The sequence below is a fragment of the Myotis myotis genome, unplaced genomic scaffold (genome assembly GCF_014108235.1).
Source record: "Myotis myotis isolate mMyoMyo1 unplaced genomic scaffold, mMyoMyo1.p scaffold_m19_p_15, whole genome shotgun sequence".
Lineage (NCBI taxonomy): Eukaryota > Metazoa > Chordata > Mammalia > Chiroptera > Vespertilionidae > Myotis > Myotis myotis.
The window spans coordinates 17,657,563-17,684,596 of record NW_023416319.1 but is presented as its reverse complement, the minus strand read 5'-3'; the positions used below and the strand labels follow the sequence as shown (position 1 = coordinate 17,684,596).

At 50.0% G+C, this 27,034-nt stretch overlaps 1 protein-coding gene across 10 annotated transcripts in view; it reads left to right on the top strand.

The window, feature by feature from the left end:
• The window catches only part of PAX2 (paired box 2), a 92,134-nt gene that overhangs the window by 63,611 nt on the left and 1,489 nt on the right, over positions 1-27,034 (top strand). For 9 of the 10 annotated variants that reach the window (XM_036336297.1, XM_036336296.1, XM_036336301.1 and 6 more), the window contains 4 exons: positions 5,785-5,960; positions 8,234-8,360; positions 24,502-24,603; positions 26,767-26,853. In XM_036336297.1, the coding sequence (XP_036192190.1) occupies positions 5,785-5,960; positions 8,234-8,360; positions 24,502-24,603; positions 26,767-26,853 (492 nt within the window). The remainder of the gene's footprint in view (positions 1-5,784; positions 5,961-8,233; positions 8,361-24,501; positions 24,604-26,766; positions 26,854-27,034) is intronic. The other variant, XM_036336304.1, reaches the window with a different exon arrangement.

Below are 27,034 nucleotides of genomic sequence, written 5' to 3'. Positions count from 1 at the left end.
TCAGTGCATGAGAATTTTCTTGTCCCTTGCAGTGACTACTTCGGGAATTTGGGTGGAATGTCCACATACGAGGAAGACAGAGCACTTCTATTTTATCCCTTGTCCCTAGCCTTCATCCCTGAGACATGACCTTCGGGGACTGCCCCCCTCTCCAAGCTGCTGAGACCTCACTGGACAACCTTATTTATTTTTAGCCAGAGAGAGGGTTCTGGTCTGGGGTCAGAGAGGCGGGAGGTAGAGAGCTCTGCTCTGGGAAGCCCAGGTGTAGATGGGGAGTGACAAGGCTAAGTGAATGAGGAAATCAGAGCTTATTGAGGAGTAAAAGATTATTATTAGTGATTCTGTAAGTGGCACGTGCTTATTGCACAAAGCTTGGATGATATGGAAAAACTTAAATGAGTGAGGTAGGTGGCTCTCCTTCCAGTCAAGATGATCTTTTGGTTTTGCCATTCACTTGGTTTGCGTGGAGATTGGGAGCTGATGATGCTCATTGGGTCAGCCCACACCTGATTACAGAGCACGTTCCTGTGCCAGGCTCGCCGGTAGATGTGCCCTTGAGCTAGCCCCTCACTCTCATTGAATCTGCAGCTCATGTACTCTGAGCCTCAGCTTCCTACCCAGCAAAACAGGGATTATAATCCTCACCACTTTGGAGAGTGGTCGGGGAAACCCAAATAACCTAAGGTCTTTGAAACCTTTTTGTTAACCGCTAAGCAAATATGAAGTGGTTAGAGGAGGAGTCAACATGAGCCTTTGTTCTCCTTGAAAGAATAATATATGTCAAAGTTTTAACTCAGCAGTTTAATTAATTTATTTATATCTGCCTTGTTCCAAAAAGGACTCTTGGTGGCTCACTCTCCTTGGAAGTGCTCACGGTGTAGTGGACCAAGGTCCCGGAATGGGCTCTGGTCCTGCAAATCTACTTCCTAGTTGTGTGACCTTGGGCTTGTCACGTTCCCTCCCTCACCTCCCCACCCACCCCATTAGCTTTCATTACTATAAAATGAGGACTTTGGACCAGGTGTCCCCTAATCACTCTGGGCACAGTCTGTGCTCAAGCTACAGGCTGCAGCCTCAGTGTAGAGAGGGTGCAAGGCAGAGAAGTGAGGATGCTGGGAGGGAAATCATGTCCCGGATGGGGCCAAGTGGCCCTCAGCTGGGCCCTTGGGTTTAGCACCCAGGCAGCAGAGTGAAATGATGTAGAGGGCAGGCTCTGGAATCAGACAGACCTGAATTTAAATCCTGACTGTCATTTACCAGCTGCATGGCCTTGGATAAGCTACGTAATCTGTCTTGGCCTCAGTTTCCTTAGCTTTAAAAGAGGTGTCACAGTATTTACCTCCCAGGGTTGTTAGGGGGTGGTGGATTAAATGAGCTGTGTAAAGTTCAGCAATGGCATGTAATAAGCTCTCGGTATTGTAACTGCTAATGGATGGTGGCTGGGCAGGGGACAGCAGGACAATATATGGAGACCAACTAGGACACAGCTCCTTCCTTGGTCTATGGGGTCTTACTAAACCTACAGCAACCATATTTTCTAACCTCAGTCTAAAAACATGGCCTGAGCGTGGAGAAGGATATTGGAAATCAGAACTGTTTCAGAAAGCTCGGGCCATATGGCCACCATACTCCAGCCTTCTTCTTGGAGTCCTTGAAGGGGTGGTCTTCTTATCCCATCAAGGTGAAGGCCGGGGGCCTCCTCCCATCGTTTAGGAAAGACTTTCCCTGGAACCAGCTCCCACCACGGGCAAATAGATCCATTTTGTGCTGACCCTGCTCTCTGAGACCAGGGCGTTGGTGTGGGGAGTCCAATACAGAGGCCATCGGGGCCCTATTCCCAAGGAACCTCTCCTACCTGCTTTGGATGGCAATTCTGTGGCTCCAAGGTTAGGTTCTGTTTTTAATTTGGAATATGGTGTTGTTCTCTGTCCTTTGGGTAGAGGAACTGTAGGGGGCAGGATGGTGTTAATGAGAGCAGGAAGGGCCTCCCGTGGACCAGAGTCCCGGCTGCCAGAAGCTAACAAGCAGTGGGGGTGAGTGAAGTGGGGCATAGGTCTACCCAGGGGCCGCTGAGACCTAGGGATGCGAGGGACTTGCCTTGCAAGGGTGCCAAGCCAGTCAGGTTGCCAGTCCAGAGACCTTCTGCCAGGGTTCTGGCTTGAATGCTCCTAGGAGAGCCTCATTCATTGAGTACCAACTGTAAGCCCAGCTCCGTGCCTGGCCCTGGAGCTCCAGAGATGCGTCGGTCATGGTCCCTGCCCACAGGCGCTCACAAGGGGAAGGATGCTACCTAATTACTCACACCCTCTCCTTTCCTGCTCACTCTGAAGCCTCCTCCTCTCTTTCAGCCCAGCTCTGCCAAAAGGGGCTTCAGTACTTGAATTTGCTGCAGCAGCCTCATAGCCCAGTTCCACCCCCTCTCTGCTGTCACCTCTGAGCCGACCCATGGACAATCCCACTCTGAGCTCTCCCCCTCTGTTCTCCTGAGGAGGTCCCTTGGAGGGTGGGCACAGACAACCGCTTCTTTTTCCCTTCCTTTCCTAGTCTTTTCTTCTGTGTTCTCTTGTCCTTTCTGCTCCTCCTCTACTCTCTTCTCCTTTTCATCCTCCACCCCCACTCTCTTCTAGGCCCTGGGCTGCCCCCCTTAGTGGGTACCCAGGCTGATGGGGAGACAGAGCCAGCAGGTTTATTCGGATGGCAAATGCCCTCCTCCCAGCCAGCGCTGCCCTAGGCTCCCTTTCTCCTCTCTTTGTGTCCTTTCTCAGGCGTCTCCCAACCTCCTTTCCTAACTCCCTTCCCACCCTCTCTGCTTACCTTCATTCCTCTCTTCCTTCCCTAGCTGAAGGAAGGGTGCCACCCCATTCTCTGGAGGGAGCCCGGGAGAGCCTATGGGCCCTTTGGCTGATTTGGGAGGGCCGCCCCCTGTCCCCCACCAGTCATGCCGCTGCCCTCTCCCTGCCCCTGCCTCTGTGGTTCTCCTCCCTGATTGCCCAGAACTTTCCATGTGCTCCTTCATGATTCGTCTTTACTGCTGCCTCTCCCCCTTTCCTCACCTTCCTTCTATCTTTGGGGAGTTTCCTCAAGCCTCCAGCAGCCTCTCTTAGGGGTTCTCCGAATGCTTTCTTCACGCCAGCTTGCTGTGCTGCACCTCTAGCACCTCCTTTCTTTTCCTCTCCCACACCCCTTCCTTCTCCTTCCCTGTCCCCGCCTCCCACCGCCACCTCTGCCTGGAACAGGCTTCCTTTTGCCTTCCTTTCCCCTCCCCGTTTCTCTCCATTGCTGCCTCTGTAACCTGTCTTATCACCAGGGCCTGAGTGTACAAAAAAATAAATAAATAAAAAGGTCAGTGAGTAGAGGGAGCAGCAATAACCCCTAAAACAGTACTATCAGTGGAACATGATTGATCAATTGAATTCCATAGCGGCTGAAAAATGTGGGATTAAGTAGTGTATTATACGCACAATGAGTTGAGGCATGATGTTCATTTCAAGTTCATTTCGCCGGCCTCTGCCACCAGATCAGGCAATCAATAGGGGCAGCAGATATCATATATCACCTCTCTGCGGGCTGGGGAGAGAGCACCATAATCTCTCGCAAATTTAGAGTGACAGATTTGTCAAGATCTGAAGGGCCCCTGAATAAATGAAGGAAAAGAGACTCCTCCAGCCAGTGACCTGAGGACAAAGCTTCAGTTCAGCCCCTACAGACACACACACACACACACACACACACACACACACACACACACTCACAAGGGCTTGGTCAAGCCACACACAGGCATATTCACAAATCTACACAGAGGCATGGTATGAGTCTCGCCACACACATGCACACATCCATGCACATGATGTGTGGGCAGCCTCTCGCAGACAAGTGCACACTCTCCTTCCCAGGCCCACTGGTGACATGGCAACACAAAGACACTCTTACTGCCTCCCTCAGTCCTGACAGCCAGGCTTCCCACAAAGGTAGGAGGACTCTAGCAAGGAAGAATAGATCCAATGAAACATGCAAATAGCTACAAGGGGTGGAATTAGGATGATGGCACAGGGACAGGAGAACATGGGGGACGTGGGCTCCTGCTCCCCATGCAATGACACATGCGCATACACACACCTTTTCAGAAAAGTTCTCACACTGTCACCTACACATACCCAGACGCTTATGTATGTGGATGTTTATATGTGTAGAGATGCATTTACACAGAGAATACTCACACAAAAGGGAAAAATAAATATGCCACACCCTAACAGAAAATCATAGTGGAGGCTTATACAGAAAAAACACAACCACCAAGTTTTGTATCCATAGTAACAGGGCACATAGAAATACCATTGAGGCTGTCTCTATGTCTGTTTGTCCTCCATAGACTTGATCCTGGTTTTCATCTCCCTCTCTCTCTCTCTCTCTCTCTCTCTCTCTCTTTCTCTTTCCTCTCTCTCTCTATCTCTCTCTCTCTCTCTCCCTTACCCTTTCCCTCTCTCTCTCTCTTTCTTCGCCCCTCAACACACCCACTTTCTTTGCTTGCCCACCCCCACCAGAATAAAATGGAGGGATGACAAGAGGTCGCATTAAGAAAACAGACCCCCATGCTCCGTCTGAGAGGCCAGCAAGAAAGGGTAGGACGGCTGCAGGTTGAGGTTAATCAATATGTAATATTTTCTATGTTCTCCCGAATGATACTGTACGGTGTTACTGTATATAATGCAATATTGATTATATCATATCGTATAATCACCTATAAACTGATATATATAACAGTCCCAGAGGATCATCCTGAGGCCTACAACATGGTCTGGACCCAGGCCCAAGGCTCCCCAGCTGCTTTTGGCCAAGCTAGGGCTGGGGAGAACCCAGCTTTGGTCCAGGGGAGTTACAGGGTGGGGGTTCAGGGAGAGGTGGCAGAGTAGGCACTGGGCTCACTGTGGCCCTGATATGGGAGGGCGGGGAAGCAAGGGAGCAGAAAGGAGAGAAAGCTTAGGTAGGGCAGGATGTGGACAGAGTTGGCCAGCAGCCCCAGGGAGCAGGCACTAATGTGGCACCACTGAGACCCACAGGAGGAACCAGGTGGCCAGGGAACTGGCCTCTGATAGAGGCCTAGCCAGAGTCCGGGTCAGGGACAGAGGCTGAGCAGGGTGCCTGGGCACAGCAGCATCCACACAGACTCTGTCTTCAGTCTGTCCGAGTTAGCATTTTACTGCCCACCTGCCACCTGCTGTCCCCCTGCTCTGGTCTCCGTCCTGGCCCAGTGCAAGCCACATGCCTCAGTTTGGCTTCAAGTCCCTCCTCCCTCTGTGGTGAAGTTAATTGCTTCACCCAGTCTCCATGTTACACTCAGCCTCGGAGATTTGATGATTTTCCACCCATGGAGTCAGTGGAACTGAAATTCATCTCAGAGCCACGTTCAATTCTCCAGAGGCTGGGTAATGCCGGTCCCAGACACCCAGCTCCTCGCCAGGTTGACCCAGACCAGGGGATAGGAGTTCAGGGGAGATGGCCCCTGAGAGCCCTTCTGGCTCCACCTCTGTCTAGTCCTCTGGCCCCTTATCCTGGGACAACTTTCCTGTCTCTCCCCAGCTCCTTCAGAGGCTCTGGCTTCCTGAGCCAGGTCTCTGAGGCATGGCCAGCCTTGGGCCAGCCCCTCCAGCCCCAAAGCTGGGAGTAAGGGGCCCCAGCAGGAGTGCGAAGCCCTAGGGACCAAGCCAGGTGCCCTGCTTTACCCACTGCACTACTCTGTGCCTCGCTGGCCTGCACTGATGCTTCGAGTGTCCATGTGTCCCCCAGATGTGTCCGAGGGATCAGTCCCCAATGGAGACTCCCAGAGTGGCGTGGACAGTTTGCGGAAGCACTTGCGAGCTGACACCTTCACCCAGCAGCAGCTGGAAGCTTTGGATCGGGTCTTTGAGCGTCCTTCCTACCCTGACGTCTTCCAGGCATCAGAGCACATCAAATCAGAACAGGTGAGGAAGGCGCTTCCTGGGTGCAGAAGTGGAAAGGACCTGGCAGAACAGGCCTCTGGAGAACATGCACAGGGATCAGCCATGTGCACACCTGCATTGCATGTGCTGCTCATGGATGCACCGTGTGTGGGCCGTGTGAACAGGCGCACACAGCACATTATAGTAGAGTTGGGCAAATCATTATGGCATATGGTAGTTAGAAATGGTGAGTTCTGGGTGCGAGTGTGGCCTTGGGTAAGTCTTACTCCCTTCAGAGACTCGGTTTCCCCATCTATAGATGAAGGGCTTGGAGGTGTGATCTGACAGGTTCCTTCTGGCCCTGCCATTACCTGCTTCTGGTGTCGAGTATTCGGGAACTTCCTTTTGCCATGTCCCTTGCCTAAATCCTCCCTCCTACCCTCCCACCCCCGCCCCCGGGGTCCTACAGAAAGTCTATGCAAGTCCAAGGCACTCTTCTTGCCCGGCTGTCCCTGCCTCCTGCTCCCCGATCCAGCTGTCCGGTGTGATCCCAGGCAGGCTGACAGCCTACCTCTCAGACCCAATACTTCCTGCAGATGCAGAACAGCCCAGAACACACAGCATGGGACGCCGCCCACAGCACACCCGCATAATACACAATGTACAAATACATCTGCTAACTTCTCACATTAACCCTGTGCACATGTTTACCACCACCACCACCCACTGGCTCCCCCTCCCCACAGCCCACAGTGCTCCCAGTACTCCCCCCACCAGCTCAGCCCCCTCCAGCCCCCTTGCCCCCACACCTCATGTAGCCCACAGTGCACACGCTCCAACACAGGAACACGCCCCCATTCCTCCCACACCTACAGCCCAGCCCAGGCCCACAACTACAGCACCACACACTCAGCTGCGCTTGCACACACACACGGTGCATGCTCAAACATGCAGCACATGCACACACACACACACACACACACACACCCCAGCACATAAGCACACATGTACCAGCGCAGCCCCACGGGCTCCACACAGCACAGTTCCGCTCTAGGACTCCAACAGCTCACAGCCACTCGCCTTTCTCCCCGCCCGTCCTTTTATCCCATAAGCTGTTTGTCTTCATAAAACAAAAATCAAAAGTCTTTTTAAGGTGCCCTGAGCCATAAACCAACAAAGGAGGAGCCGGCCGAGGCAGGAGCCTCGGTGCACCCTCCCCGAGTCCCCGGCTGTATTACAATGAATAACCTTTATTTACTTTCATTAGACTATTAAACACCAGCACAGTCATTTTTCCCCCTGAAACTCGGAGCAGGGCCCATAAAGCAAATCCGAAGCCTAATTGAGTTCATTTTAATTTCTCTCCGATCACAGCGAATTACTCTGGTGATAAATCAGGGGGCAGCTTCACCCCCAGTAGAAGGCCTAATTTGCAGCTAATTACAAAACTGATTTCTACAGGAAGATCAATACGAGAAGGAATTGGAAATGACGAGGCAATCCCGTCCAGCCAGGGAGGGGAGGGGGTCCTCTGGGGGGGGGCCAGGAAGCGGAAGGGAAAAAAACGGACCCGAAAGAGCAGAAAATCAGTTTTAATTTAACGTAATATTAATCAGAGCAACTTTTCCTGCTTTGTGCAGGCTCCTGGCCTGCCCAGCACTGGGGTCTGGCTTGGCGGTGGCTGCAATAAAAAGGCAATTACCCGAGTGTTTCGGGCAGGACACCCTTTCAGAGTCAATGACTGGCCCCCTCCCACCCTTCTGTTAGCCATGTGGACTCTCCCCCTCCCCAATTTCATACCCCAGTGCACAGGCAGAGAGCGAGGGGCCCATGGGGCTGTCTTTGTTTGTTTTTTAAAAAAGGGGCGCCAGCACCCGATCAGCCAGCCCAGCAGTGCCAGGCTGGAGGCCCCACTAGGCCCTTCTGCCATCATGTCATGGTCCACCCCTCCTCCCCAAGGCTCCCCACCCCAGGGGGACCTTAAAACACCCCTTGCCTCTCAGCAGGGGAGCCTCAGTGCTATACTCCACCCTTGGGGCTTCCTAGGAAGAGCTGCTACAGCAATATTGAGGGTGCTGGGATAACGACCGATAATGTATAGGCTGCACCTCAGCTTCCCAGTCAGGTCTGCATCCACCCATACAAACTCTCCATCATCCTCCAGCCCGCCCCGCCCATCCTCCCGCCCTCTCCCTGGCCATCTCCTTCCACCCCATCTGGGAGGGCTCCCCGGTCCTCCTCCCCATCTGCACACTGAGCTCTTCCTCCGAGTGTGTGCATCAATAGAGAGCTGTCGCTTTTCTCTCTCCTCCCAGGGGAACGAGTACTCCCTCCCAGCCCTGACCCCTGGGCTTGATGAAGTCAAGTCGAGTCTATCTGCATCCACCAACCCCGAGCTGGGCAGCAACGTGTCAGGCACGCAGACATACCCCGTTGTGACCGGTAAGAGGGCTTCCAGGAGGGTGGGAGCACGGCTTTCAGTGGGAGCTCCTCAGCTCATGCCGCCTGGGGCCCAGGGGGATAAGAAGGCCGCCTGCCATATCTGCAGAGAGAGTGAGGCTCCCAAATCCAGGGCGCTTCCCGAATGGATGTGTGCAGAGGTGCGGATAAGAAACTGTGGTCAGGGCCTCTGTGTGCTCCCCCCGGAAAGGGGGTCATTGCCGGCTCTTTCTGCCAACCCTCTTCCTCTCTCTTTGCCTTTATTCTTGCCTCCACCGAGGTGCCCAGCATTATAAGCCTCTAACTAGGATTTGCGCAGGAGAAGGCAGAGAGTAAATAGGCCAGGCTGGCAGGAGGGAGCATCAGTGCCCAGGGTCCAGCCTCCATGCTCTTAGGTCCCCAGGGCTGTTGGGAACCTGTTTTCCTCTCCCACTGGGCAGCCTGGGTGGCTGTGGCTTAGGACATGGCATCCAGCTCTCTGGTTATAGAAAAGCACAATTATCCCAGTGCTTTCCCGGCTTCCCAGAGAAATCACAGAGACCAAGGCTTGATCCAAGGCCAGAGAGGTGGGGCCTGTCCCACAGGCAATGCAGGGTCACATAATCTGGGTGGTCCCATGGACTAGGATCAGCAGAGGCAGCTGGAGCGAAAGAAGGCGGGGATGTGGCGCGGTGAGGGCCAGCCGATGAACGCTAGACCTCAGAGCTGTCGGCTGCGGAAGGCGCCTGGCACTGCAGAAGGGTTTCCAGGCCAGGGAAGTGCCCAAGTGGGAGAGACACACATTGAGGTGTTATTAAAATTCACCTAATTATTCTGGAGCCACTAAAGGCAATGTGCCGTTTGTTCCTTGGGAGACAGAATGATTGAGAAGGGTCTCGGTGGGGATTGGGAGACACTGAGGCGTTACCTGGTGAGCCGAGGCGAGTGGAGGCGGCCTGGGGACCTGGCAGCAGGGTGGCAAGCGTCCAGCGTCACAGCCAGTGGCAAGACCAGGAGCAGGCCTGGCCCCGCTCGCTGTAAGACAGGGCCCTGTTTCTGACTTGGAGGTGATCTGAGTATGGCTCAGGCCTGAGATGGGCAGCAGGTGTCCACCCAGCCACCACCTGGGAGGCTGGGAGAGCCCTGTTGTTAGCTTTCCCTCAAGCGGTGTCCTGGTGCAACGTTTCCAGCCTGGACAGTGTTGAGCTCTGTGGCTAGACAATCAGAGGTTGAGTTCCGGAAGTGTCAGAGAACTGTTTGATCAGGCTTTTGAAAGTGACAATCTTAGCTGGATCAGGACACAGCCTATTATCAACTGACACTTGGCATGAGCTCTCCGTAGCTCAACTTGGAAGCTCTCTGAGCTGCTGGGTATTGTGACCCTCGGCAGGGAGATGGCCCAGGCCAGCCCACCTTTCTCCTGATCTGCCGAGAGTTACAGTGTCACTTCCCATTGGGGCCACCTTAGGTAACTGGTGAAACAGAGCCCAGAAGACTTTTCTCTAATCCCAGCTGTGCTCCCCTGGGCTCATGGCCACAGTCCTGAAGGCAGGTGTTTCCTGGGCTGGAGAGATGGAACTTGGGGGCAGGGCTCCTGCTGCAGGAAAACTTGGGGCTAGTGGAGAAAAGTCCCTCCACCTTGAGCCTCCCCCGCCTGCCTCCCCCCGCCCCACCCCACCCCCATTGCCCTGGAACAGTCCCAGCCCAGCCTGGGAACATCTCCGGCTGATCCATCTGGATCCAAGTGTGAGAAAAGTTCATTTCAGACCCAGCTTGACATTCCCAGGTGGCAAGTTAGCACTAACATCTCAATCTGTATGCGACATTTCAATCAAGCGAGGAGTAACAAAAGCAGAACCATTAACATTCGGAGCTGTTCACCAGTGGTAATGACGGGGAAACTCGCTCAGAAACTGGAAATTACCAAAAAGAGAGAAGTGTGTGGAGATGTGGGGGAGGGGAAGTAGAAGGGGATGGGGGCAGGGAATGATTTTTCTACACTTAGGCCAAGATCCAGTGTTTGGATGAATGGTGCCATTACCCGAGAAAGGGCTCCTCATTCTTAAAATGTTTTTGCTGGCAATTAAACGGCTGCAGTTATTGATCTTCGTTGATTTTATGTCCTCCTAATTTGCATAATCTATTAAAGATGAATGATTCATGATGTGTTTATTATGGGGACAAACAGAATTTGCTGAAGGTACTGTCAAGGTGAGAAACAAGGCAGTGCCCAGAGATTTCATGGCCCATCTCAGGAGTGGGTCCAGCAGATCGGCCTTCAGGCCAGGACTTTGTGGGGAGCAGTGAGCAGTGATGCCAGGAGAGCAGACACACAGTTCTCTAGAAAGATGTGGGCATCTGGGAGAACCAAGCTCCAAGCATGGCTGGGATCTGGGAGAGGCTGTGGTGTATTTGTAGAAATTCCTTCCCAAGATTCTTGAAAAGCTGACTTTGTTGGTGAATATGAAGGGCTTTGGTGGAGGAAGAAAAGGGAGGCCCTTTCAGGTAGGTGTCTGGCCAGGTGTGTGGATGCAGGGGGGCACCCTGTGCCTACAGCCTGGCTTAGGCGTACCAGTTCAAGGAGCCCTCTTCATTCCCCACGTCTCAGGCACCCAGCTCATCTTCCCTGGGGACAGGCAGCTGAAGCTGCAGCCTCCGGGGATGAGTCCTGAGGAAACCAGCCCGGAATGCCCTAGCCTGACTTGAGGAGCCGACCTTATTGATATTCCTGCCACCTCCTGGCACTGGAAGCTGATTTCAAACTTCACCAGCCACTTGATACAGCTGTTCCACAAGGTCAGGACTGAGAGGAGAGAGGAGCTTGGACTATTGTGTGGAGGGGAGAGTGGGGCCCAGTGGGCCAGGACACAGCTAATCACATTGCAAGCAAGGGTGGCTGCCAGAGGCTGGGGCTCGGCCCGGTAGCCTCCCCTCCCCACCTTCCATCATGGAACCAAGGAGAGAGACCGATTTTTCTGGGTAGTGTTTGCAAGTTCTGCCGAGATTTTAATTTCACTGCATCACAACTCAGCAAGCTGCCAAGTCAAGCTGGTTATTTAAATTTATCACCCACTTTCCCTTCCGCCGCTGGGCTGCTCTAGCTCAGCGGCACCTCTTCTCTCCAGCCCACTGCTCTAGGCTGCTGATCTGGAACGGAGCCGAGTCGCTCCTAAGTGATAAGAAAAAAGGGACCAGCTAGACGAGAGATAGGTTGGGGGCACTCTGGCCCCAGGCTTCCTCAGGTTGGCTGGCTGTGGCTGGTACCGTCTTCTAACTTCTTATTCTTCCAAAGGACCCCACAGGGAGCCGCCATCAACCCCTCAGTGGTCCCAGGGACCTCTGGATCAGGGCCTCTTCAGTGAGGACTCTGGCTCCAGCTGTGAATTAGTGCCTTCATTCCTTCAAGTCTCTCATCACTGGTAGAATGAGCCCCTCTTCCCTGTGCCCTTCTCACCGTGAACCCTCCCTTCCTGTGCCTGGTCAGGTCTGCAGCCACAGAGGAACACGAAGGGACACTGGCATTAATGTTGATCTGGGAGAAGATGATACTAGTTTCAGGATTCCCAAAGTCCCTTGGAGATGCTTCTGAGCATTTAGAGAGTCGCTTGGCCTGGGGAAAGTCCACCCCGAAGGTGGGGCTGAATGGGATGAGATGGTGCTGGAGCGCGTTAGGGCTGTGCGGCGGCTCTGCCTGCTCTCTCTAGAGCAGTGATGGCGAACCTATGACACGCGTGTCAGAGGTGACACGCGAACTCATTTTTTTGGTTGATTTTTTCTTTGTTAAATGGCATTTAAATATATAAAATAAACATCAAAAATATGGCTTTGTTTTACTACGGTTGCAAATATCAAAAAATTCTCTATGTGACACAGCACCAGAGTTAAGTTAGGGTTTTTCAAGATGCTGACACGCCGAGCTCAAAAGGCTCGCCATCACGGCTCTAGAAGCTGAGGAATACACCGGTCTCCCGAGCTATTGCACTGAGCGGCCGTCACTGGCCTGTAGTGTGCATCACTGTCACGCACTGGGAAAGCTTCGTGCCAATGTAGTTCTCACCACTTCATCTTAGTCCCAGAGAGGTAATGGAGGAGTGAGACTTGAGTTCCAGAAGCAAGGAAGGTGAAACTCACCAAAACGCAGCTGGGTAAAATATAACAAGAATTGTTTACACATGACCAAACCTCACTCTCTGCTACCAGAAATAGAGGGAAACTCAAAGCCAGAGCAGTATGTGAGAACCTGTTGGTATCATACTGGAGGCTGGGGTTGAACAAGGGCAAACTTTTTCTGCAGAGACATTCCCCAATCCAGGGCACCTGGGACTCCCACAGGGAAAAAAAAATCCACCAGTAAAGATGAGCTTACTATAAAAAATTACACACCTCATATCAACACACACTATCACGAGGAAAGTTCACAGAAGCGATAATTAGGACAATTAATACCCCCTAGCACTGGAGAGCATAGATCAGTGATGGCGAACCTTTTGAGCTCGGCGTGTCAGCATTTTGAAAAACCCAAACTTAACTCTGGTGCCGTGTTGCATATAGAAATTTTTGGATATTTGCAACCATAGTAAAACAAAGACTTATATTTTTGATATTTATTTTATATATTTAAATGCCATTTAACAAAGAAAAATCAACCAAAAAAATGAGTTCACGTGTCACCTCTGACACGCATGTCATAGGTTCGCCATCACTGGCATAGATCAATGCAAAGCAACTATACGTTAAGCATATTTAATATTCTAAAAAAGATAAGAGAAATATAGTTTTGTGAATATCACAGATTTGGATCCTACTTCCCCTTCCCCACCACTGCTCAGCAAATTGTGAGATATGGAGATAATAAAGGATTTAAAAAAATGAAGATGACACCTATAGCTTATTGTTTGGGAAAGGGATGAACCTCAAGTAGCCTTTCAAGTAAAGTCTGTCCCCTGCTTAGCAGCCAAGCTTCCAGACAGCGAAGTCTCAGCAGAGAATCTTCTATTTTCTTTGGGAAAATGTCTGAACATTGGAAATAATGCCAAGGGCAGTGCATCCCTCCCCAGTGGTATGGGAGCCTTCTTAGCTTCCCCACGCTGGTGGGAAGAAGGTAGTTTTATTCAAGAGCTTGGAAGAGACTTCTCTGGATGCCTAGAGAGAGACTGCAGCTCTGAAGGAATCCATAGCTAAGAACCAGGAGGTGATGTGGTTGCTGCCCAAAGCAGGCAGAGGGAGATGCTGGTTTGAGCAGAGGTGGAGAGCCCAGTCAGGCAAAGTTCAAAGAAAAGCAAGGGCTGGCCCCCAGGGCCTGAAAGCCTGGGAGAGCAGTGTGAGCTCAGCTTCTGAGAAAGGGTTGCGAACCCTTAGAAGCTCAGACTCCTTGCCCACATCTGGGGTGGTCAGCAAAGTGGCCTTTTAGCAGACAGAAGTGTGGACCCTGGGAAACTCTCCTCCTACTCAGGGAGTTCAGGAACGGCCTCTTTCCTGTAGTTAACAACCCCCTTCCAAAGTGACTGCATTTCCCTCCATAAAACAAACAGCTCAGCCCTTGGCCAGCCCCTCAGGGGAGGAGAGGGCAATAAAGGCTGAGAAATGTTTTTGGAGGAGGCTGGGAGTCTCCTAGTCTTGTCTATCAGCCCAAAGCCCGATTAGCAAGAGGAATTTAGAGCACAGACATCAGGGTTCCTCTCCAACCTTGAGAGGAGAAGACTAGGGCAACACCAACATGCGGCAAGTCAGAGAGCCCTTTCCTGTGGAGGCAGAACCAAGCCAGAGGGTTTCTCCTCAGCACCCTCAGGCCCTGGACCCTTCATTTAAACTGGAAAGGCCCAATGGAAAGTAGCTAGCTTCCTCCAAACATCTTTGAGGCCTCCAGCCACATCCCCAAGGACCTCCAGCCACCAGACCTCATCTCTGATTTAATTATGGGGGCATTTCCATAGCAATGAGACATTGACAGATAATGCAGGTGCCCTGGGCCTGCAGCCTAGGGAGTCATTGGATCAGGGCTCTTTTTCTTCCTCCTTTATCTCATGCACCTCTAGAGGGAAAGAATGTTCAAAATAAGAGGCATTAATCTACTCTAGGAAGGGAGAGTCAGGTCAAATTGGAGCAGTATAAAACCTGTACCACCCCTGTCTCCAGCTCCAATCCCATGCCCAATGCCTGTGCCCACCGGCCTTCCTATTCAGCTGCCTTTCCCAGGAAGGTGCCTTGGGCAGAAGCACAAGGGGCTGCTAATGGAGCTGCAGAGGGGAGGAGAGTCATAGGGAGGTATGAAGGGCTCCCAGGCATCTCAGCACAGATGTAATTCTATGGTGTTCTAAGCTGAGTTCAAATTTGGCCCATTACTTTGGGCCTCTCTTCTTGACTCTTCGGTTCATCTTTCCCCTCCATCCATGAGACCCAAGGGCTGACCATGCCAAATGGACTGTGCTTGGTCCTCCATAGCATAGTTTCACCAATTCATTTAGAGATCAGGGAGAGGGGCCAGTTTAAATTTGATTCAAACTATTTTCAAGAAATCATTGATCTTTTTTTCAAGTGCATATAGTAGCCAACTCAGGCCAACAAAGGCTTACCTAGTAGAAAACGCTGGGCACTGCTTTCATGATTCGCTAGATTATAGGGAGTGTTTAGGCTGCTGCAGATGTTTAGAGATGCTTGAGGTGTCCCAAAGGAGAGTTCTCCAAAGGGGGAATCTCCCAGCACTAAGCTTGTTTACTCCATTATTTGGCACTTCCTATGAAGAAAAGGTTAGCTAAGTAAAAGTCAAGTCAATCAACCCAACCTTTTCTAAATGACCAGAAAGCCTAAATAGTGGTTTTCCAATGAATATTACCGGTATGCATGGGAACCAAAGTTCTTAGCAATGTCCTGGTGCCTCAAAGCCACCTAGGCAAGACCTGAAAGCTTGTTTCCCTCAAAGAGCCAGCTATCCCCCAAGGTGATGGGAAGACCCCTCCCCCACTGTCTCCCCAGGGTGATCAGAATCCTTCCTTCCCCCACATTAGCTGTAGCCTCAGGACAAACACATTTCCACCTGAGCTTTGGGAGGCAAGCCCTGCCACTATTGTTGCTTCTGAGAGGGCTTTGCTCGCCTTCAGACTGGAATCCTCCCCTCTCCTCCCAGGTGGTGGCTGGGCTGGCAGGCAGGAGGGAGGAAATCCTGGGCAGGCTCAGAGAGCAGCCTAATGCTCCAGCAGCTTAAGTGGCCGTTTTCCTTGGGATTAGTGTTTCACTTACACAGAGCGCCTGAAAAACGCTGCGCTTTCGGAAGGATTAGAGCTGACAATTCAGTGCTCTCAGAGAACAAAATAAAGCCAGAGAGGAACTGGCAGAGCTGGAGTATCGGGAGACTGTGCAAACAGGCTTAACCTCTGCCCACCCAGCACGAGGGTGTCTCTTGCTCTGAGCCCATCAGTGAGCCTGGGCCCCAGCCTTCTAGAAAGCAAGCGCCTGCCCAGCTCCAGTCTTCATTGGCGATTTGCTCATGGAGCCAGAGGAGGCAGTGTGGGGAAGCGAAATGAGCGGGCTAGGATGTCTTCCCAACTCTGAGCCTTAGTTTCGTCTGTAAAATGAGGGCGTTAGACTAGAAGGTAACCAAGTTCCCTATCAGCCCTCGGAAAATGTGACTCTCCCAATACTCCCTAGCCTTATGCTAGGATGCTGAGGCTGCAGGTCCATCCATAGTCCAGCTGAGTTAGAAGCAAGCCTCCTCTTGTGGGGTCCTGGGCCAGCAGACTACCATGGCCCAGATGAAGGCCATGTGCTGTGAGGAGAAGGGGTGTGAACCGCATGCCTGGTGGGTCCAGCCCATTGGCTGTGAAGGGGAAGCCCTCACTGAGTCCACACAGATCTGGGCAGCATCCCTGCCTAGGATACACCAGGGACTAAATTAAGGTCGAACTGTCTGTGGGAAGCAAGATCAGCTAGGAGAGCAGCCACTCTGAGCTGCAGGCACAGCCCCCTCTGCTGGAACCCAGAGAAGACAAGTCTCTGGATGAGGAGCTGTGGAGCCAAGACTGGCTGGGGCTGGGGAACCTCACACCTGTGGAAGGACTTGAAAACCTGGGAAATAAGAAACAAAATGAAATATTCTTTAAAAAACTCTTTCCCTCCCCTTTTATTTTATTTTTTAAATATATTTTTATTGATTTCAGAGAGGAAGGGAGAGGGAGAGAGATAGCAACATCAAGGATGAGAGAGAATCATTGATTGGCTGCCTCCTGCACACCCCTACTAGGGATCGAGTCCCCAACCAGGGCATATACCCTAACCAGGAATCGAACCATGACCTCTTGGTTCATAGGTTGACACTCAACCACTGAGCCACAGCGGCCTGGCATTCCCTCTCCTTTTAAAGCATCTTTTACAGACTTAAAGTTTGTTACGTTAGTGCATTATGTAATTTGGATTGGTCATGTGATCATAACTGGTCTAGTAAATGTAAGTATATGGTATATTTAGGCAGCAATTACCAATCTAATAACTGTGTATTCTTGGAAGCAGTATAAATGCTTGTGTCCAATGCAGCCACAGACTACCAACCTTGAAGCAATCTAATGTCTTCGTTTTCACTACCTTATGAGAAGCAGGCAAACTTGAGGATAGGTTAGTAAAACAAGAGTTATGCTTTCTGGCCTTAGGGTCCTCCATAGTGTCAAGTGGAGAGCAAAAGTGCTCATTTTCAGAGAAAGATGCTGAGGAAAAGCATCTCTCAACTCATCGCATATAACTTTTGCTGCATAAATCTATGTCTAATAAGTCTTGCTGTCTGAGCCATCACTGAGCCGAAGCATCCCTCTGCTTTGGCAGCTTCCTCTTTATCATTTCCTTGGTCTTCTAAATGCTGACATTTTTCTTTTTACTTGAGAGAAGCTTCTCTGCTTCTTCCCGTGTTATTTTGCTGTTCTTTGTATGATCTTGTTTATCAGTACAGTTCAAGTGGCTTCAAACAAATCAGTGCCTTTCCTACACCAAAGAATAGAGGTTCTTTTGGTCTTTTATAAATACTGCTTATTAATCTTTGGGTCATGAATACTTTTGAGACTATGCTAAAAGCCATCTAGATATTATTTATATATAAACATTTAATGTATGACTTTATATGGGACTCCCCAAAGCACGTCATTGGAGTCCTACAGGATCAGTGAATCCTTGTTGTGGAAAATGGAAGAACCTGAAACATGCAAGAAACAATAAGTGACAAGATGTTCTGTTATAGGAAGAATTTGCTCAGCATAATCCCAGGTTAATTACCTGAACCAAATAGCTACTAGTATGTATTTCCTGGGTCTACAATATTTGAGACTGTCATTCTAGAACAGGGGTGGGCAAACTTTTTGACTCGAGGGCCACAATGGGTTCTTAAACTGGACCGGAGGGCTGGAACAAAAGCATGGATGGAGTGTTTGTGTGAACTAATATAAATTCAAAGTAAACATTATTACATAAAAGGGTACGGTCTTTTTTTTTCAATAGTTTTATTCATTTCAAATGGGCCGGATCCGGCCCGTGGGCCGTAGTTTGCCCACGGCTGTTCTAGAATCACCCAAGTATACTGTTTTTTCTGTAGTCCAGGTTCTGCCATGTACTAGCTGTGAAATCTTGAACATAACACTTAGCGCCTCCGAGTTTCCATTTCTCGTCTATAAAATGGTGATTAAAAACAGATCAACATCATAGGTCAGTGGTTCTCAACCTTCCTAATGCCGCGACCCTTTAATACAGTTCCTCATGTTGTGGTGACCCCCAATTTCATTATTACAAATTGAACATAATTAAAGCATAGTGATTAATCACAAAAACAATATGTAATTACATATGTGTTTTCTGATGGTCTTAGGCGACCCCTGTGAAAGGGTCGTTCGACCCCCAAAGGGGCCGCGACCCACAGGTTGAGAACCGCTGTCATAGGTTGATATGAGGATTAAATGAGATAATACACAGAAAATATTTAGGACAGTGCCTAGCATATAGTAGGTGCTCAATGAATGCTGGCTAGCCTAGGTACAAGCAGAAACACAAGTCTGCCCTGAATCTTAGATGAAATAGCATAAGTTATCTGGTGACTGAAATTTTCCAATTTCTTAACGGTCTTTCATTTTGCTTTTCTCTGTACTTGTAAGAGCAACTTCACTTAGATTCTCTCCAAAACAGTTGATTCGATCTGGCCCATTTGGTAGGGAATGCCTGACAAAAGTGCACTGTCTGATTCGGATGCAGTGATTGCTGTAGAAATTGGCTTTAGAATCTTCAGGGACTTCTGCAGTTGAACTGAGAAGGCATCCTCATCAAGTACAGTGCTTCTAACACTTCTGGGTACTTTAAGAGACTCAACTACTACTGTTTCTTGAAGAGCCTCTTTGTTTTTTAGCAAACTCTCAAAGGAGATTAATACTCCACCCCATGGAGCTTTACTACAGACTTTCAGTGTCAGTATTTTCTTCTTTGTGTCCTCCTTTTTCTTGTCTCATCTTCACGATGGCCGTGGCAATATGAGATTTTGCTGGTTGGATGGCTTCTTTTCCTTTTCTTTGGCTCTTCTGGGAGTACCTGGCTTCATGTCACCATTAGAAGGTAGTGTGGTACAGACGTAGCTTCACACTTTGGCTCTGTCATATACTAGCTCTGGAGCCAGAGGAAAGTCATTCTGGCTCTGTGTGCCTCCATTTTCTCAACTTTAAAACAAGCAAGTTAGACTGATCATCTCAAAGGCTCTTCCATCTTTAAAACTATAATCTTAGGAAGCAAGTCTCCAACATGAAATGTCCATCCCCTTGTAATATGTGGCATTTTATCCATTTGTGATTCTTGGTGCTGTTTTTATGTTACTGGCATTGTCAGTGAGCAAAGCAAATGCTTTACTGCTTCCTATCTCCTGTTGGATGGCACATATTTTATAACTGATGTATTTTGCTGTGTAGCTGGGGGTTTTTTCTCTCTTTCTAAGCTTTTGCTTGTTTAAGGAGGTGGCTGTGCTGTCTTACAGTTTTAGAGTTTGTCTCCACTCCCATTTGTCCATCTGTCTGTAGTAACACAAGACCCAGTGCTCTGTCGATTCTTCCTTGCACTGATTCCATTACCCATTCATATTCTCTCACTAAAAGAGGCTTGCTCAAAGAATGCTGCTGGGCAAATGGTATGACAGTCTTAGTAATTTGAAAACTTCCTGCAGTATGTGTTTTCCATTATTGACAATGGTGTTCCGGGAGAATATATGGCTCCGGCAAGAGTTTGGTCAATGTTTTCCTGCTCTTCAGGTGTCACCTGTGTACTAATGAAGCCATTGAGAGTGCTTTGTATGCAGTAGCTTGCACCTTTGTTGGCTTAGGCGTCCTGAACGGGCACCTCTTTGTGGTGATACTGATGTTCCAGAATCTGGAGCAGCAGCAGCACAGCTGTATGCTGACCACCCAGAAGCGTGCATGTTTTACCTCATCATGGGTTTCTTCTCGCACATTCTAAAATGTCTGATAACCACCAAGCTATCTGTATCTATGAGTTGATTTTTGTTTTGTTTGTTCACTTGTTTCTTCTTTTGTTTTATAGCCTACATACGAGTGAAGTCATACAATTTTTGCCCTTTTTTGCCTGACTTACTTCACTTAGCATAATACCCCTGAGGCCCAGCCATGTTGTCACAAATGACAATATTTCATCTTTTTGTATGGCTGAGTAGTATTCCATTGTATATATACCACATCTTCTTTATCCCTTCATCAGTCAATGAACACTTGGGTTGTTTCCATATCTTATAAATAATGCTGCAATGAGCATAGAAGCACATATATCTTTTTGAATAGGTGTTTTTGTGTTCTTCAAATAAATAAAGATATTGAATGATAATATTGTACACCTGAAACTTAGATAATGTTATAAACCAATATTACTTAAATTTTTTTAAAGTTCATTTTGAGAAAAAAAATAAAGTGACAACTTGACTATTAAAAAAACGTCTGGCCCTAGCCAATTTAGCTCAGTGGATAGAGCATTGGCCTGCGGACCAAAGGGTCCTGGGTTTGATTTCAGCCAAGGGCTCCTCCCTGGCCTGGGCCCTGGTTGGTGCTCATGCAGGAGGCAACCAATCAATGTGTTTCTTTCACATTGATGTTTCTCTCTGTCTTTCCCTCTCTCTCCCACTCTCCCTAAATATCAATGGAAACATATCCTCAGGTGAGGATTAACAATAACAAAAAAAGTCTGAATAGCACTCTATAGATTCTGTGTTTAAAGTAGAATTCAGAAATGTCTCTGTCAGGCAACAGTTCTGTGGGTGACCTTCAGCATGCCAAAGTGTCTATATGTTGAAAGTTGGCAAAAGAAAAAGCCAGTGGAAATAAAAGTTGGCAAGAAAAAAATCCAGTGGAAATAAACAAAAAACCCTGGAGGTGTACCTCCAGGTTAGCTGGAAACACCTTTCCAGTCATCCAGCCTCAGAGGCTAAGGACGGGATTGTGTGACAAAAACATATTACAAGGAGTTCATGTGTGACAGGTTGTGGAAACCATGCAGCTGAAAATCAGAATCCAGATGCATTTAAATTCCTGTTTATTAAGAAAGAAGCCTACTTCTTTTCCTAGCTGCTTTGTATACATTAAGATCACAAGACCAAGAGGAATTGGGTTTCTAAATCTTTTACATTCTCTTTAACTCTCCTCTGTCTTGGTCCTTTTTTCTTTTTCTTTTTTAATATGTTTTTATTTATTTCAGAGAGGAAAAGAGAGAAAGAGAGAGAGAGAGAGAGAGAGAGAGAGAGAGAGAGAGAGAGAGACATCAATGATGAGAGAGAATCATTGATCAGCTGTCTCCTGCACACCCCCTACTGGGGATCAAGCCCATAACCCGGGTATATGTCCTTGACCAGAATCGAACCTGGAACCTGATCAGTCCAAAGGCCGATGCTCTACCCACTGAGCCAAATCAACTAGGGCTGTCTTGGTCTGTTTTTGACCAATATATGTCATGTTATTAATCTCTCTAGGAATTGATAGCTATGGCTGTCATTGTCCATTTCAGGTCCACTTCTCTGAGAGGTGGTCAGAAGGAGTAGACCATTTATTGACAATAGAAGTCAATGAAAGAAAACACACAACAAAGCAAACAGATTCTTTCTTCTATCTCTCTGGGAGTCTAAAGCAATCTCTTGTTTAATAGTTCCACTCTGTTTATTCTTGAGTTTTACAGTGTAAGAAATTGGCTATAATAGATAGGTTAGAGAAAAATTATTCTATTGCATGAGAAAGCTGGGTCACAATATTTGAGTCCCTTACTGTTAATCTTTCGTTAACCTGTAAACACTCATAATCCACTGTTCAAACTATTTTTAGAGAAAAGGGCAGATTCAAACATTTACATTTGTCCCAGCCTTTACCTCTTCAAAGGAGACCAACAAATATGAAACAATTAAAAAACAATATAGCCCCCCTCTATTGTTTGTGTTGGCTATAAATGCATAGAATGATAGAAAATTAACAAGTATTTATTGAGCACCTACCATTTCTCAGCTGTGCAAGAAAGCGCAGAAGACAGGACCCTCAGTTTGATTATGATCTGCTTGAAGAAGCAAGCCATGATATGAAACAACAGGGCTGGTATAATATGAAATGTAATGACATGCTCATCCATGGAGCACAGACGCTACAGAAGTTTAGGAGCGATAAACTCTGAAGGGTAGAATAGTAGGGGTTTGAGCTGGAAGGAGAAGGAAGCTATGAGTAAGAAGATGAAATGATATGGCAAAAGCACAGAGGTTTCACAGCAACACGCCAGTGAAAACAGTCAAACTAAACCAGGAGGGGTGCAAATCAGAGCTGAGGAAGCTGGCTGGGAGCAGCACCTGGACGCTGTGAAAGCCTGGCAGAGTTTAGATTCAAACTGTAGTCTACACAGAATCAATGATGGTTTTTACAAGGGAAGTGTTGAGAGCAATGTTTTATGAGGACAAGCCAAGCATCCACACTTGGGAGAGACCTGAGAGGGAAGAATGTAGAGGCGGGGAATATAAGCAAGAAAATGGTTGTGGCAAACCAAGGGCAGGTCTTAGGAGCTGAGCTATGGAGGTGTTTGAGGAAATGGAGAAGGGACAGATGTCACAAACATTGCTAAGAGGAACTGGGCACACTTGGTGACTGACTTCATATGGAGGGGGAGGGAAAAGGCCATGTCAAGAAAGACTCCAATATTTTTGGTCTCGTGGTCTTCAAGTAAGTTGATGGTAGAACTGATAATGGAGACAGTGAATCAGCTTTTATTCCTGTCAAGTGTGAGGTGACAGTGGGGCAGCTAATGAAAATGTTCAGCAGGAAGCTAGAAATACAGAAATTTGAACTGTATCTCTGTAGTCTGAGGGTAGGAAAGGTGAATCACTCAGATATGTTAAGGTGGGGATGAGGAAACTCAGAAAAGTAGGAGGAGAGGTCAGTTTCAAGGTGAGAGTGGCAAGGAGAGAGAGAGAGAGAGAGAGAGAGAGAGAGAGAGAGAGAGAGAGAGAGAGAGACTGGCTTTGGAATAGACATTAGGAGGATGAGGATTAGTGAAAGTGAACTGGGCCAGAGATGCATAGTTCCATAACTTCCTCCAGCCACACCTTGCTTTCCCAGGCTTGGACAGAGACACTGGAGGGAGAGTGGCACTGGATGAAGAGGAGGATAAAGGGAATTTGGAGAGGATGAATGGGACCCAGGAGAGCAGAAAGTAGTGTCTAGGCCAGTGATGGCGAACCTATGACACGCGTGTCAGAGGTGACAAGCGAACTCATTTTTTTGGTTGATTTTTCTTTGTTAAGTGGCATTTAAGTATATAAAATAAATATCAAAAATATAAGTCTTTGTTTTACTATGGTTGCAAATATCAAAAAATTTCTATATGTGACATGGCACCAGAGTTAAGTTAGGGTTTTTCAAAATGCTGACACGCCGAGCTCAAAAGGTTCGCCATCACTGGTCTAGGGCATGAAAGTGTGGGAGAAGAAAGAGGGCAATTTTTGTTGTTGTTAATCCTCATCTGAGGATATTTTTTTCCATCGGTTTTTAGAGAGTGGAAGGGTGAGAGACAGAGAGAGAAAAACATCAATGCAAGAGACACACATCGGTTGGTTGCTTCCTACACGCGCCCTGACAGGCGCCAGAGATTGAGCCTGAAACCAAGGTACTTGCCCTTGACCAGAATCAGACCAGTGACCCTTCAGTCGTGGGCTGACACTCTCACCACTGAGCCAAACCGGCCTGAGCATGAGGGCAAATTATTATGATTAGCAATTGGAGCATACTAAAATGCAAAGGGAGAAAAATGCAAAGGGAGGTGGTGACCTCTTCGTGGTGGTAAAGGGGACAGGCAGGGAGGGAGGCCACTCACTCAGGTGCAGCTGTGTTGAAGAGGAGATGTCTGTGGACCATGGGTATTTCCCTAATGTTGACTTGATGTGCCTTCCCATTAAGGAAAGCCCTGCCTCCCACTCTCCAGGCTTTAGCTAATAGAGGACTCTCGGGACAGATGTCATCAGTTGGGGGGGAGGGGATGAAGATTTTGGAACTTGATCTGATCCACTTGCACTGTTGGCTCAAAAGCTTCTGATTCACTTCGGAGATGGTTTTCTGTCATTTAAATGCCATAAACACTAACAACAGAGTGGCTCACTGGCTGGCCCCCTGCTGTCCACACCGGCCAGGCCCAGCACCTGCAGCATCTCTTGGAGAGGAAAAGAGAGACCCATTATCCCATGTGGGTGGTGGGGGGTATCTTCCAAACCTGAAGGAAAGGTAGGGTGTTGGGGAGGAGAGAGATGAGCAAGATCATAGCGGCCCATTTGGTTACTGGAGAGACCACAGCTGAAGACCTGGCTGGGAAGGGAGAGTACAGCCCGGTCATCCTCCCGCCCTTCTCCATCTGGGTTTGGGCTCCAAAGAGACACAAGCAAAGGCAAACACGTACACACACGCACAGAGAAAGAGCTACAGAGTGGAGGTGCCTACACAGCTGATCACAGGACAGACGTTTAGGTCACGAGCTCACGCACTTGTAAAGGCACACCCGGATCTGCTCATCACATGCATCTCTGTCGACACACAGTTCTTTCTTCTCCAAGGGCCCTCTTCCCATGGAGTGCCCTGGTGTGCGTAGAGGCAGGCCCCTCTCTGCCAGGCCTCATGCCTTCCCCTTTGTGTTTTTCCAGGTCGTGACATGGCGAGCACCACTCTGCCTGGTTACCCCCCTCACGTGCCCCCCACTGGCCAGGGAAGCTACCCCACCTCCACCCTGGCAGGAATGGTGCCTGGTAGGTGACAATGCTATAGCTGCCTAATTTATGTGGGGGTAACTAAATTGTGGGTGAGCTGCTGAGTGGTCTTTAGGCTGAGGCTGGGGGTGGGAAGAGATCCAACATCCCCTCCCCCCAAAACACTGCTATTCTACCCCTCACTCTCCCTAGAGCTGCAGTTGGTCCCTCATCCTCTTTCCTAAGCAACCTAGGGAAGGAGCTTGCAGAAGTGCCCCTTGTGTGTATCCCACTGTATGTCATGGCCCCTTCACAGGGCCCACCCACTCAAGCCTGTGCCCAGGGAGCACTCAGCCTCAGCTCCACCCTCAGTGCCCCAGCCCACCCCCCCAGCCAGCTGACACTGCTTGGAAGAGCCTGCCCTGGTTTCCATGGAAACTTGGATCCAAGAACCATTTCCAGAGACATGTCAGTCACTCAGACAAAGCCACCCTGGTCCACACCAACCTACAGGGAAGACCAGAGTTAAGAACCTACCCCACCCTAGAGAGAAGAGGGAACTACCCCACCCCGAAGGAAAGAGGAACAGGGGACAGGCTACGGCAGGAACCAGAGAGGCTAGCTCCAGAGAAATGAGCTAAAGCACCCCCACATGTCCTCAGAGGAACCAGGCTCTTCGCTCCTCAGAGTGCAGACCACCCCCTGGCTGGGCGCAGCTGGGTTAGGCTGTGTGAATCAGAGGCAGAGGTCGCCCGTAGGCTCTGGTATTGTGCTCCCCTCACCTCAGATTGCAGCCAGACTTGGAGCCAAAGAGAGTTGAAGCACCTATTTGCATAAACACCGGAAAACTCTTGGTTAATAAGGGTGGGCCTGCACCCGCTCCCATGGTTGCCTTCTTGTGTGCCCCTTCCCTGAAGCTCAGCTCTCATGGGAGGAGGGTGGGTAGAAAAGGGTGACCGGCCCCCTTCCTGGACTGTCCATCCAGGGACAGCCTGGATAAGCAGAGTTGGGGGAAGGGCATGGCTAAGAGGGCATTGCTGCAGAGTGTGGTAGAAAGGGGCTGAAGAGACTTAGAGGAACTGGGTAGGAGGAGCTGAGGGGTGTGGGTGAGGAGACCCAGATGTGGGGTAGGGGGAGTAGAAGTGTTGAGAGCAAGGAGACTCTTCCAGGAAGGTCCCAGCAGTGAGCTGGTGGAGGCTGGAGAAGGTCTTGGAGCTGTGGGGTGAGGGAGGGGGGAGTCTGTAAGGAGGTGGGGATGAGGGGAGCGCAGAGAGCTCGTGGTGGCAAGGGGGGAGTCGTTAAACAGAATCTAGTGCTGATGAGGAAATTACACTTGTTTCATTAGCGATGGGGAAGGAGATAGCTCAGTTCCTCTTGGTCACAGTTGAGCTCAGAAGCTCATTATCCTGCTGCACGCATGCTTTCCCTCCTCGTCAATAAACAGGCTTTCCAGTGGCTGCATCCCCCACCCCCACCCCAGCTCCCTCTCCGAGAGGGGCCCCTTCTCCTCTACTTAACCCACGGTTAGGGATCACTGTAAACAGTCTGGGGTCATCACACAGGAGAAAGGGCGAGGGGGAAACCCGGAGATGTGGCCTTTCTCCCGTGGAGGGAGTGAAGCAGCTTCCGACGGGCTGGGAGCCCACGGGGCCCTCCGCTCACCGCTCACCGCTCACGGCTGGGCAGGCAGTCCACCTGCTGCCCGCCACCTCCTTCCCCTGCTGCGTGCCCCACAAGTCCGGTCTCTCGGAGGGAAAGGTGGGAGGGGGGTTCCCAGCAGAACCCAAGCCCTTGCTTTGGCACAGTGCTAAGATGCCATTTTTAGGACTTTCTGGGACAAAGTGTCCCCAGGGCCTTTCTTCGCCACCCTCCCCCGCTTCCACCCCGGGGGGCTATGGCTCCCAGAACCAGAGTCTGTGCTAAAAAGACCCTGTCCTCCCACGCAGCGGGGTAGGCGTGCCTGCACCCAGAATCAACCCTTCTCGGGTGCCAGAGACGCCCCCGCGAGGTGTCCTAGGGGAACACCGCCCCACAGGTCTCTCCACTCCCGTGTGCGAGGGTCGTGGGTGCTGCTGCATTCCCCCCCGCCCTGTACACACGCACCCAGGGCTCTCCCCACGCGGTCTCAGTGGATTGCTCCGCCTTCGCCTGGCCCACAGCCTACAACATCGGGTCCGCCTCGGTGTTGCGCGTGTCTGATCCCACTCCCCCACCCTCCCGCAGGGAGCGAGTTCTCCGGCAACCCGTACAGCCACCCCCAGTACACGGCCTACAACGAGGCTTGGAGATTCAGCAACCCCGCCTTACTAAGTGAGTACGCCACCCGGCAGCCGGCGGCTCAGCGCGCCCGCCGCCGCCCGCCGCTGCCCCACGCGCCCCACTCCAGCCACCGGACCTCCGGTGCCGCCGGGCAGGCCCGCAGTGCAGCACCGAGGCCCGGCGTCCCTGCGGACCCCGCGCCTCCCGCCCCCTTCCCCTCCTCGCCCTCCTA